This window comes from Siniperca chuatsi, linkage group LG9, assembly GCF_020085105.1.
Source record: "Siniperca chuatsi isolate FFG_IHB_CAS linkage group LG9, ASM2008510v1, whole genome shotgun sequence".
NCBI lineage: Eukaryota > Metazoa > Chordata > Actinopteri > Centrarchiformes > Sinipercidae > Siniperca > Siniperca chuatsi.
Window position 1 is genome coordinate 13540787 of NC_058050.1, and position 13050 is coordinate 13553836.

General features: G+C 39.9%; 1 protein-coding gene across 3 annotated transcripts; it reads right to left on the bottom strand.

Annotated features, from left to right (window-relative positions):
- Positions 1–3702: 3702 nt before the first annotated feature.
- On the bottom strand, positions 3703–11592 carry flad1 (flavin adenine dinucleotide synthetase 1). Of its 3 annotated transcripts, XM_044209294.1 has the most exons (12): positions 11202–11592; positions 11085–11129; positions 10234–10327; positions 9788–9956; positions 8273–8650; positions 7320–7433; positions 6958–7228; positions 6483–6630; positions 6024–6122; positions 5625–5814; positions 4214–4287; positions 3703–4104 (listed from the first exon to the last, which is right to left on the bottom strand). In XM_044209294.1, exons 3-12 carry the CDS (start codon positions 10239–10241, stop codon positions 3969–3971), a joined length of 1587 nt encoding a protein of 528 aa, XP_044065229.1. In that variant the 5' UTR covers positions 10242–10327; positions 11085–11129; positions 11202–11592; the 3' UTR covers positions 3703–3968. The 3 variants fall into 3 exon arrangements, with proteins under 3 accessions (XP_044065229.1, XP_044065228.1, XP_044065230.1); XM_044209293.1 differs by lacking the exon at positions 11085–11129 and having other exon boundaries at positions 11202–11591; XM_044209295.1 differs by lacking the exons at positions 10234–10327; positions 11085–11129.
- Between the last annotated feature and the right edge of the window lie 1458 nt (positions 11593–13050).

The window sequence follows — 13050 nt, forward strand, 5'->3', positions numbered from 1 at the left end:
GTGTGAGCAGAGTTTGTTTGTTCTAAATAAAGTCTTAAGTAACTGCGTGTGCTTGTCGTAGGCCTACTCTTATTCACATCCTTTACTCGTGTCAGGTAGCCAATAACAGTGTAATTATTTCTGCTGTGTGCTCACAAAGCAGGCACTTCCAGTGTGTCACACAAACTGTGATGAATGTGGATGGACCAGATTATGACAAAAGAGGAAAAAACACACATTGGCTGTTTTGGTGTTAAGCTCAAGCAAGAGCACTTGTCAACAGATATATCAACGAACATGCCAATGTTTTTTCACAATGTGTTTTCATTTACGTCCATTCATTTCACATTTCATACATAAGACCATGCCAAGGACACTGAAAAACATTGCAAACTAACTTTTAATACTAAAAAGATAAACAAGATGTCATCTGAAAGAGGTAAACATATATATTATTTACATGCCTGATTTTCGATATTTTACATTTATTCATACATAAAATTGGCCACAGAAAAGTGATGGCAGGACTTTATGGATGCTTGAAATCCAATCCTAATCTTTAAAAACAGCAACCAGTTGACATTGGCTGGGCCTTTCTAGTGTTAAACATCTCTCATCTTTCCTACACCCTGCACCATGTTTAAGTTATGGCTGTTGAGTGCAAATGAGCTCCAGTTGAGCTGAGCTGAGCTGATTTTTCCCCCATCAGTTTTCCGCATGCTGGCTGGAGCTTCACAGACCCTGGCTCCTTTATATTAAAGCGCGCCCGCTGTGTGAACGGCATTTCTGAATGCATCCCATGTGTGCGGCTACGAGCAGGGGGTCTTGGTTCTGCGTACCGGACTGCGAGCTGTGACAAACTTAGGATTATGAGAGTGTCTTTTTATTTGAACACACCAAAACCAGACAAACGAGCTAAGTCAGTCACACTTCACATGGCGGCAAGCAACGCAGCCTCCTTCCTCGTTCTCCCTCCCACTTTCTCCCTTCCTTTCTTTCTCTCTTACTTTCATCCACTTTTAATGTGTGACACTTTGATACTGATACATCCTATTTCCCGTGTTCTGGTCGATTGGCTTTACATGCAGATGGGTTGGTAATTTGCATAGATTCAAAGGTCTCCCTTCTCTTCTGATGCTTTCTGACACCGGAGTGTCTATTCATCCTCTGTGTTAAGCATCCCTCCTAGGACATCGCCTGAATTGCTGTCTCATGCTGCTTCAAGTCTCGTTTTACACTGCAGGAACTGTTGAGGAATTGGCTTAGGAACATATTGCTTTAGAGAATAGCATCACAGTCACCGAGGCCGGCTCACATTTGAAATGGATAGTTCGCTCCGATATTAAAGCTTGTCGCATGTTTTTGTACAAAGTCACACCAAGTGTGTAACAGTGATCTTAAGTCACGCTGAGTCCATTTCACACACACCTTTAGCTCTGTGGATTCTGTTATAGCCTACCTTAAGAGTCCCACCTGGGAGATTTGGAGAGAAACACTGGAGTGTTTCAGCGGAGTAGCAAGGAATTATGGTCCTATATGCGGAGGAGGAAACTCCGATCACCTCAGTTCTTCTTATCCTCACATCACCTTAAGTGGCTGCTGTGATCATACTTCCACCAGCCGACCTAAAATCTGTCTTTGGAGAACCAATTAAGTTTAAATATGCACAGGAGGGGAAAAATTTGCCACTTTTTTTTTAATTCCTGCTTGTACCACTTTGTCTCAAATGACACAAAAGTTGCTGTATCCGAATTTCAAGAATGTTTTGTTTGCAGTAGATTTCAAACGCACCCTGTTTCAAAAGCACAGCGGTGTGAAATTATAAAATAAGATATTCATAAATATGCAGTTGAGGCCCACACACACAAAAGTATTTTAGTCCAATACTTTTAGGCCCCTAGTCAATACCCATATCCTACCACTATGTCACCCCCAGATGTTTTTCTGATTCAGTCTTCCGGGTCAAAATCAAAACAACATTTTGAAAGTCATAAGAAGGACTGAACAAAAATCCAGAGTTATAATACACAAGAAAGGGAGTGAGGAAGGAAGTGGTGTGATGACTAGGTGGATACAGTAGTGAAGCCAAAACAGACATGAAGGATGAAACAGACAAGTGAGAGTGATGGAGTGACAACTGAAAGAGGATGAAGATGAAACTGCGGAAGACAATGGCACAAGATGACAATGCTAATACACTTTAGAAAGATATCATACAAATGTCAAAATCAATTTAACATTCCCTGCTATGCCTGTAGTGATAGAAAATGCATTGGTGGAAGAAGTATACAGATCTTCTCCTGCATTTTACTGTTGTAGCTGGTCCAGGTGGAGCTGGTTTCAACTACTTTATATCAATTATGTCGAGCCCCCTCCAAATTAGCTATCACAAGATTAATCTGGGTCCCTGATGTGAATGATCAGGTAGCTACAGCTGTCATATAAATAGTGGTAGCCTAGTGGATTAAAAAGGACAATACCTCCCCCCGAAATATAGTGGAGTAGTAGTATAAAGTAATATAAACTTGAAATTATTACCTAGAAAAAATGTAGGATACTTGTGTACAGTATTTGAGTAACAGTAATTAGTTACTTTCCACAAGTAAGTAAGCAAATTTACCAAAGTGATATGCCTACTCGGAGAAAAGCCTATACAAGTCCCATGTATTATGAGCAAAGTAACATACTGTAGATGGATATATTACTAAAATTACATTACAGGAAGATTACAGAGACAGAAGAAATTGAGGAACTAGAAAGTTACAATAAACTCATAATTAATAAACAATGACGTGACGTTTATTCATTTATCAACTATTCAAAAATCTAATTCTTCCATTACAGGCTACCTGCAAGTAGAACAAAGTTAGTCACAAAAGGTGAGCCCACCTCAGACACACTGGAAGTCTATAGGAATATCATTTTCTTCCACACAAATATCATCATTCCAGACAATGTCCCGGTGTTTTTATCGCACCAACAAAGCACACACCATTACATTTCTGCCTTGATTATGAAGCCTCTGTTCATTGCCTCTTTTATTACTGTTATTATTAATAAATCAAGCAAGCCGTGAAGCCCGGACAGATAAGTTAGAGGGTATGGGGGGCCGGGGTGGAGGTAGTAATTGCTGGTGTAACAGTGTGTGCAGCCCCGCGGTGGCCTCGTAAGCGACCCGCTTTATTAGATCGGCCGGTATCGATCCCCGCTGCGCGGCGTTGACTAATCTCCAGGCGGGGAGAGAGAGCGAGCGGATCGATGAGCCTGGATTCAATCATGTCTGGAAACAGAGGAGGTAATTTTTTGTAATCACGGGTGCTAAATGGAAAAAAGTGAGAACAACGCGCCCGTGAGGTGTGCAAGGAGAACTACAACATGAGGGTGGAGGTTTTCCACAGAAGACAGGCCGGAGAGATGCACGCTGCAATTATTGATATTCAGCGAGAGACAGATGATTCAATATGAGCCTGCTGGTTGACCTTCAGTAGTCTGTCGGTGCTGCTGCACAGCCAGTTCCTGAAACCTGATTTTCTCACCCTGACAGAAAACCTTTTCACATTATTTACTAATACATTTTGACAAAGGCTGTCTTTCTGTTCTTAATAGATTTAGAAATAAGACAAATGGATTCATGAATAAGATAAATCAAGAGTAATACTGAAAGCCCTGCACACACTGCCATGTGCATGAGACTTCTCTTAAAATAGTAACATGACAATGGAAAAAGATGACACAGATCGATGTTTTATTCAACAGCACAGAGAGCCATTACTTTAGAGTGAAACTCACATGTATGAAAAAATAGCACACACACACACACACACACAAGAGGAGACTTCCATCACAACTCATTCTGCAAATATTCACATGAAGACTCAATAAAAATGTCAGTGTTATGTTCGCAGAGTTACGTGTGTGCAGGTGATGATCTGAGATCTGAAAATCTGGCTCCATCAGCAACAGGTGATATGGTGTGAAGCAAGACTACATCAGGCCCGGGAGTTTCGTTCCTCTTCTTCATTCTCCAGTAGGTAGGCTGGCCTGTATCGCGTCACCCCCCTCTCGTCCACAAACTTGAGGGATGCGTTTCGACAGGTGTTGTCCATACTGCCAAGTGAAGTGTACCTGCGGGTCGACAGAAGTTTAAGATCAATAATTCTGCACTTCAGATGTGATGTTCAAACTTGAATAAAGGTAGGACACAGAAAGTGAAAATGATTGAGTGTATTCTTACCCTTTATCATAGAGAATACAGTAGGGCACATATAACGTCCTCAAGAGTGACCAGATGTCATGATACGTCCAGTCCTGTGGAGTGTTGGAAGACATCAAATTTATTTGGTTTGTGATTGATTCATGATTAGTTCAATCTATGGGAACTCATCCTCTGTGGATTCCTTTGAAATGCACTCGTGCTACATAAATTATCATACAATGAGGTCAACTGCAGGGCACCCCCCTATATGTATCAGAGGTACCATTGCGGCTGTCACAGTTTGACCCTTAACAGTCATTCCAAAAGTATTTGCCATTTCTAAATACATTAACAAATCTAAAATAAAGCAGGTGTCATTGTGTTTCTGCTCATGTACATCTATTCTTCAGTGAGCCTAAGCAGATGAAAGAGCAACAACATCAGAGGTTGCTGCCTACAAAAGATGGACTCTGTCATAATAACCTGCACACTGTAACTCAATCCAACAGACCTGCAATAACTTCTATCACGTGAAGCTTTTAAAGTTAAATATCTGTTAAGAATGTGTCACAGAGGTGTTGACTCACCTCACCAATTTGTTTTGGGCTTATACCTAGGGTGTACCTACTATTTGTGTATGTGTGTGTCTGTGTGTGTCTGTGTGTGTGTGTGTGTGTGGGGGGCAAAATATTGGGCACAAAATATTCATAGCATCATGTAAAGCTTCACAAATGCGTTGAAGTGCATTAAACTGTGCAGGTGTTATGATATTTTGCTCACACCCTGTAGATCTGTGCTCTGAAACTTCAGTCAAGATGACAAATAACATTAAGTTAACAAGGGGAAATTGCCTGGCTAGAGCGGTGAAAACAGTCAAAAAGCAGTTTCTCCCGCAGCACTATACACACTAACTAAAAGGACTGCTTGGTTCTTATTTTTATAATTAATGTCTGCAGGTGCGCTTAAGATAAAACTTTTTTTTTTTTTAAATCAGGTGAGTTAAACTTCTACTGTAGTTTAACTTGTGTTTTGGTTACATGGGCTTTTCGCTTTGAAGAATTAGTTAATTGATTGTTGATTTTGAGGTAATTTTTTAAACACGTGGCGGCTTCTATACCCTCTTACATGAAATTACACGGTATATCTATGTAATTTATCAGAATCAGAAATACTTTATTGATCCCCGTAGGGAAACTCTTTGTTACAGTAGCTTGCCTTTACGTCAGTGCACACAAGAGAAGTACGAGAAAACGATTTGATACACTATCAACACTATAAAACAGGTCAGAAAATAAATTAAGTATCAGGTCGGTATAAGTATAAGATAAACTAAGTGTCGAGTACCAAGTGGGTTTACTGGTTGATGATGAAAGTACAGTATAAAATACAGTGTCACCAAATATGTAATAAGTAATAGTAATAATAGTAATAATATGTGTGTGTGTCTCACTAGTAACGGGTTGACTCTCATGTAGTCTGGCCAGCCGGGGTCAGTGGTACACATGGGCGTGAGTGTGTGTGAGTAGGGGTCACTCCTCCTGGTCCCCATCAGGACGGCTTTCAGCTCCGGTCTCTTCTCCTGCACCTCGCTCAGCGCCTGCCGTATACTGCCCTCCACGGAGAATATCTCCAAGTCATATCTATGGGAGACACGTCGCCAAGTAATGAGTTGCCATATTTTTACATAGAGGACTTTTTTTGTCAAGAGAACCACAACTATTTGGACTGGTAACACCTGCTGACACCTGTTAAGTAAAAAGATATTCAAATACATAAAATAAATCCGCAAAAAACAAACAGCTGAAATGTGTTTGTTAACAGCATGCAATAGGATAGACTGGTGGTTCACCTTTTTATAGTGTCCTGAAGGAATCTTTCCATTTCTGGGAATGGAGAGACAATACGGATATACAGAGCTTTCACCTTGTCTTTACCATCTGGATACCGCCTGAGAGTGGCAGGAGAGAGAGAAATAGGATATAAAAAAAAATAAAGATAAATAACAGGGGCACAGAAAACAATTAGATTAGAAATTCCTGTTTATCCATATCACCATCTCCCACTATCTGCCCAATAAAAGGTCAAGAAAAGTCCAAACAGTAGTCTGTCTTGTCCAAGATTTTTCTCTAGTTGCTGCTGAACTCATTTTCCTCTTGACTTACTGTGATGCCCCACTGCGCAGAAGTGGTATCATTATGTTTTTAATTTGAATCTCCCTTTCATCTCTTTTCTCTCTCTCAGGTCATTTGTTTTGTCATGATTAAATCATTCCTACCCCTAACTGTCTCGTCTTCTCCCCTCCTGTTACCGTTTCAGTGCCGCGTAGTAGAGATGGAGCAGTGCTGTGCAGTCTTTGCCTCCATTGAAGCCAACACAGATTTCCTCTGTCGAATACTGATCCAGTGCAGCCTCTATCGTTTTCAGCGCAGACATAACTTTGTCACCCAACGGTGTGCCTGTGGGAAATGAAATCCACAGCGAGAGGACGTTTTACAGTGAATGTAGTCAAATTTTGTTAGTTAAAATATAAATTATCCCTCATATCCTATCTCTCAAATTCACAGTAAACATATCTGCTTGTCCTTTGTCTTATTTTATTGATGTTTGATTCTATTCTCTGTTCAGTCTCACTATAATTTTACAGCAATAATTACTTTAATCTTTTTGCTTCCTTTATTGGTCCCAATGCCTGTGTAAAGTGTAAGAGTTCTCTGCAATATTCACTTTATATTAAGTTGACATAGTTTAACTTATCATTTTCCACCACCCCGTCTCCCCCTCACCGCTGTTAGCCAGTGTGTACACCTCAGCTGTGGCGATGGACACTGGGTCAGGGACTAAGGGCACCACCACGCTACCCTTGGGCAGCTCGTCTAGCAGCTGTGCCCGGGCTTTGTCCACCTCCTCCTGGCTATCTGAGTCCAGAACCAGCCTGACTCTGTAATAGTTGCTCAACCAGTCTGGGTAGGAGCCCAGAGCCACCTTTTGGCCCCAACCTGCCTGCAGTTTGGTCAGCACGAGGGCGATCTCTGTTTCATCTGCATCCACAAAGACCTAAAACAAAGATCTTTGGTTAGCTTGGTTACACTGTCAAAACACAGCATTCCGATGAATTTGTAAATGAGAGGTATGGTTATGGTGTTACCTCACGAGAGTGAAAAGTGGTCCCTGAACCAGCAAAGAGATGCTCCAGCCCACTGAAGGCCCTCTCCATCAGAGCCGGGACGCCAGGAAAGATATACACATTACGCACACTGACCTGGGAGAAGAAAGTGGACACATCGTATACTGAGAGAATATATGGGCCAGACAGTCAGTGTTTTTCTAAACCTACAGGTTCAATGATTCTGTGTTTATTTTCTCTTTCAGGTACAACGACCAATACTTCTTATAACATGTATTTTAAAAAGGTAGTTAATAATAAATAATAAATTAATAAATATAGTTAATGCACACATCATTTTATTACTGGCACTAATGACTCATTTTAATTTGAGATAAGTACATGTTTGTGTGTTGTGCATCTCTACTTGAAACTGTTCAGTGTAAATATAATCATTAACTACTACAGAGGTTAACCAGACAGAGCACTATGGTCTTCATTAAGGAAAAATATCAACATGTAATGTTTGAATTTCTGCAAACTGCAACATAAATACTTGCAGGTGTGTATTCCTTACACTGCTGTTTTCTGTAAATGTAATTATTTTGCCCACTGTGAGAAACCGTGTTTCACTCCTGCATTGTCTGGTTAGCAGTTGATATTGCAATCTGTCTTCTGAAATAACCCCATAACAGGATGGTACAGACAGAACATTATGTGAATGTGAGTAAACATCTTCCTGTAAGTTGGGTCAGCTAAACATTTTTTGTTTGCCACAAAAAATCTACCGAAAATGTAATACACAGCACAGCAGATATAGATCAGTTTTAACAAAGGCTGCATGCAGTCAGTCAGTAGGTGGAGGGTACTGATCATTTATAGCTTGGGTATAATTTGATCTAATTTAGTGTTTTATGACAACATGATCCACAGCATTGAACAATTGCCGCTAATCTAAACTAAGATAATCCCCCCTCCGTCTTGCGTTCACTCACCACTGGGTAGCGGTGCGGTTGTCCAGTCTGAGGGTCAGTTCCATAGTTGAGTTTAGCTGAGCGAGGCACCATCGCCAGCTTCATAGCAGCACTCTTCCTATCCCCCACCCCAAATAATTCCTCAACCAGCTTGACGAGCTCAGGGTGGGGATGTAACTCCTCTTGGAACGCCATGGCAACGCTCTCCAAGGTGACATCATCATGGGTAGGGCCTATGCCCCCTGAGGTGATGAGGTGTGTATACTGAGGGGAAAGGAGGGCCACCTCTTTCGCAATGACCTCCTGTTTATCTGGTATGACTGTTATGCGCTGCACAGACACTCCAAGCTTCCTTAGTGCTCGTATCAGAAAACCACTGTTGGTGTCCACTGTGTGACCCTGGGAGACGAAGGGCGAGAAGAGACACTCAGATTCAATCCGTTGTTTCCACCCTCGCTTGAATATTTCATTCAAGGACTTAACAATGACTCCAAGGTCTTGTTTGATGAAATTCAATGACACACAGTGAGCATGTTTTGAGGGTGAGACATGACATTGGACAAAATCAAAGACTTGTTTAAATCATGATCATGTCAAGTCAAGAAACAATGGTGAACTTGTCATTTTAAAAACAAGCACTGCTGCCACATCAAACAACCATCATATGGATATGAAGTGTGGATCCTGGACTGCAAAGCGGTCCAGAGTGCTGAGGCATACTGATGAATTAGGGTGTCATGTTAAAATGTATAGATTGATATAATCATAATTTCAAGTACGCAGATTTATTAGAAAAATGTATATAGATGTATATAGGTTTATACAGATTTTCTCAAATCCACAAACTTTCAAGGACTCTCAGTGATATCCATCAGAACTGTGCTGATGGCAGTGAGGGGAATAAGGGGACTAGTGACTGTCACAAGAGAGCCATACGGTTTTAAACATAGAATGTATAGTGAAGTACTGCGAATATACACTCAGTTACCAGTTTATGGAGGACAAAATAATTAAATTATTAATTTTGTCCACCCCATTTATATCAGTGATGGTAGGCTAAATAACACAAGTATAATGCAATACAGTTCAACAGCACCACAAACTACATCCTCCAAAATGATCATACATTTGAAGCAACACCTCGCTAAAACAGTTTCAACAAATACCGAACATTAACACTTCATGAAGGTTGCATTTATTGCAGAACTGTTGTATCAACTGCATTATGTATAGCTAGGTGTACCTAATAAACTGGCAACTGAGTGCACATACTGCTGTATGCTTTACAAATAGCCCAGTATTTACAAATGTACATTTTTTTATTTTTATGGTAATAACACCATAATAAACAATGTACCACTTACACCCAATAACAATACTAAAGGAATAGCACAGAGCTGCTACAGGAGATAAAAAAATTGTAATGAAGTGGATATGAAGGTAATAAGATTCTCAGTGAGAAACTGTCAATAACACAAATACAGCATAAAAGTCATACAAATTATCATAACAAAGTATCTATTAACTCTAAATCACCTTGAGTATCTCATCTCCAATGATGAGAACGGCTGCAGTGGGAGCATCCCCGTTGGCTGCAGAGGACGGAGTGGAGCCCTGGTGGTTTGTGGACATGGTTGCTTGGCAGAGTTGGGCCGTCAGTCTCCTCACACGCACCACTGCTCTACTCAGCTTGGGAAAAGCAGGACTAGAAGACAAAGGAAAAATGCTTACGACACTGTTCATAAAGCATACATGCTTTCTGCATGTATGTTTTGCTCTTAAGGGTATATTTGGACATCTGTGAACTGCAAACGTCTGTTCAGGTATCAATAGTGAACAAAGGCACACATCACCCTGGGCAATAACAACTCTATCTTGACATACAGTACAATGCTTTAGTGTGTTCTCTATACACTTTCTGTTGCTTTTGTGATGAGCCATTATGCCTATGAGAATCAGTAAAGTTAATTTTACAATCTTACATCAACATGAAGAATCCATATGGAGTATCCCTAAATGTTTAATTACAGTTCAGGCCCTCTTCTCCTTCAAAACGTGTCTCCTACCAGGGAGTACCTGGAAAGAGACATATGAAGGAGCAGATTAGAAAAAAAGAAAGAAAAGACAGGGGAAAGAGGCAATCGTGAGCAATGTGTGCATTTCAGCAGCACAGACAGTGCATCAGCTAACAATGACTTCTTTTCAGTTGATTCTTGACAAATGTCAACTGATAGGGCTTGGTTTTGGAATTGAATAGTGCAAGTTGAACGAGGTTGAAGAAACGATGAATTGTATTTAAGATATTGCACTTATATGATTACAAATCATTTATCTCTGGGAAAAAATATATTCTAATTCTATTTAATGAGCCATATCCTTCAATGACATTGATACACCTTCATACTGGATAGCCACGCTATAAGCGGTTGACATTGCAAGTCTGAAGCAGATGTGAAGAACAATCTACATCCCACACCGGTAATTATAACTATCTGTGTGTGTTACTGTTTAGCCTTCATGTTATTCTATGAATAGGACTGATAGGAGTTACAGGAGCATGCTACTATGTTCACTTGACTGCACTTTCTAAATTGCGTAACACTGCAAGTTAACTTACTTGACAAAATAGTTAAATGAACCTCATGCACATTCGTTCGCCTTCATATAAACTATATTACCACAAATGATAGATTAATGTCAACCAAAGCGTCAGGTACTATGACAAATCTTAGCTAACGTTAAATGTGATACGTCTCCTTGCTAGGTTACTTAGTGTTAACCCATTGTTGGGGGCACTAGCAACAAGCAAGCACTAGCATTCAAGTACACTTACACTTATGTTCGGTCTATACTGCCGATTCCTCTCCACTAACATATACTGTAAAGAGACACGCGTTATCTTCTTTTTACAATTTGGTAACCAAACTCATCAAAAATCGAGGCAACTTACTCGTGAGCCGCATACGTCCTTACGTATCCTACCGTTTGTGGCTACCATGGATGGCTATATGTCACTCAAAAGACACGTCGTTAGCCGTCCAATCACAAATAAGAAAGGGTTTTACTTGAGTTTCGAGAGCCAATCAAAATTACGAAGGTGGGTCTTAACGGTTAGCCTTTTTATGTACACGGAAGTAACTGAAAGATTGTCCTTTTTGTGCTAAAATCAACAAAGACAATGCGGATTAATATATGTCGTTTGGCCAGTATGATAAGTATTAGCTAAACGAGTGGCACCGACGACTCGTCTATCTGCGAGTTGGTACTTTGTCATCGCCACATGGATAGCATAATGCTAACGGCTACCAAAGCAAGACGTCTTCGATTCTTTCCAATTTAAAAGAGACACTGAGATAACTATAAGTCGTCTGCCTCTGCTGGCTGGAGGAGTCGATAAACCGATGATTGACTCCAAAGCACCACTGTCTGAACTTTCTACTGCTGTTTGTTTTGATGTCTCTGGGTGGCGCATGTTGATATGTCTAAAACCGCAAGTCTAGCGCTCTGCATTTGGGTTATATTGAAACAAAGTGGAAGGTGAATTTCTTATTTTCCACTGTATTTTATTGGCTTGAGATGTGGCGGTTTAAGATACATTATATGTAAATAATAAAAAAGTAATCAATTGAAGTTCTGAAGGTGGTATTAATTATGCCAAGAAACTCAGTGAGCATTTATGCACACTCACCCAGATAGCACCCAACAGTCCATGCAACCAATCATATATTTAGCTGTCAGAACATTTAAGTGCAATAAAATATTTCCATGGTGTTCAATCTTATAACATCAGAGTATTGCAGATGGTTCTGCAAATAAAAGGTAGACGTATATGAAAGCCCCTTTTCTGCCAGGAAAATAATTTTTTTTTTAAATTAAATTAATAAAAAATAAAAAAATCAGATGAAAAATAATAATGAAATAAGTCAGAATTAAGACAAAAGTATGATACGTGATAATTATGAAATGTCAACATATATACACACTATATTTCTCATACTTTTGACATTTTTCTCAAATTTTCATCTATTGTTTTCTAGGCAGACATAGGCTTCCATAATGAAGAGATGGGCTTATTTCACAGATAATGTATTTTAAAAAAAACAATAGCACAGACTAATAATGATGGCACCGTTCTATTTAAAGCAGGTAAAATAAGTATTGAACACGTCACCATTTTTCTCAGTAAGTATATTTCTAAAAGGTGCTATTGACTTGAAATTTTCACCAGATGTTGGTAACAACCCATGCAATCCACACATGTAAAATTCTAACCATAGATGTCCCTAAATTAAGTTATGTATAATAATGTTAAATGACAGGGAAAAGTATTTAACACGCTTACTGAAATTCATTTAATATTTTGTACAAAAGCCTTCGTTGGTAATGACTGCTTCAAGACACCTCCTGTATGGAGAAACGCATTGCTGAAGTGTGATTTTGGCCCATTCTACCACACAAACAGTCTTCAAATCTTGACGGTTCCATGGGTCTCTTCTTTGAACTCTGATTTTTAGTTCTTTCCATTGGATTTGAGTCAGGTGATTGGCTGGGCCATTCTAGCAGCTTTATTTTCTCTCTGAAACCAGTTGAGAGTTTCCTTGGCTGTGTGTTTGGGATCATTGTCTTGCTGAAATGTCCACCCTCGTTTCATCTTCGTCATCCTGGTAGATGGCAGCAGATTTTTATCAAGAATGTCTCTGTACATTTTTCCATTCATCCTTCCTTCAATTATATGAAGTTTGCCAGTACCATATGCTGAAAAACAGCCCCACACCATGATGTTTCCACCTCCCAACTTC

Coding starts and splice junctions, on each gene's coding strand:
- flad1 (XM_044209294.1), bottom strand. Junction 8,651..9,787: donor TTGGAGATGAGATACTCAAG/GTGATTTAGAGT, acceptor TTCGTCTCCCAG/GGTCACACAGTGGACACCAA. Junction 7,434..8,272: donor AACCGCACCGCTACCCAGTG/GTGAGTGAACGC, acceptor TTCTTCTCCCAG/GTCAGTGTGCGTAATGTGTA.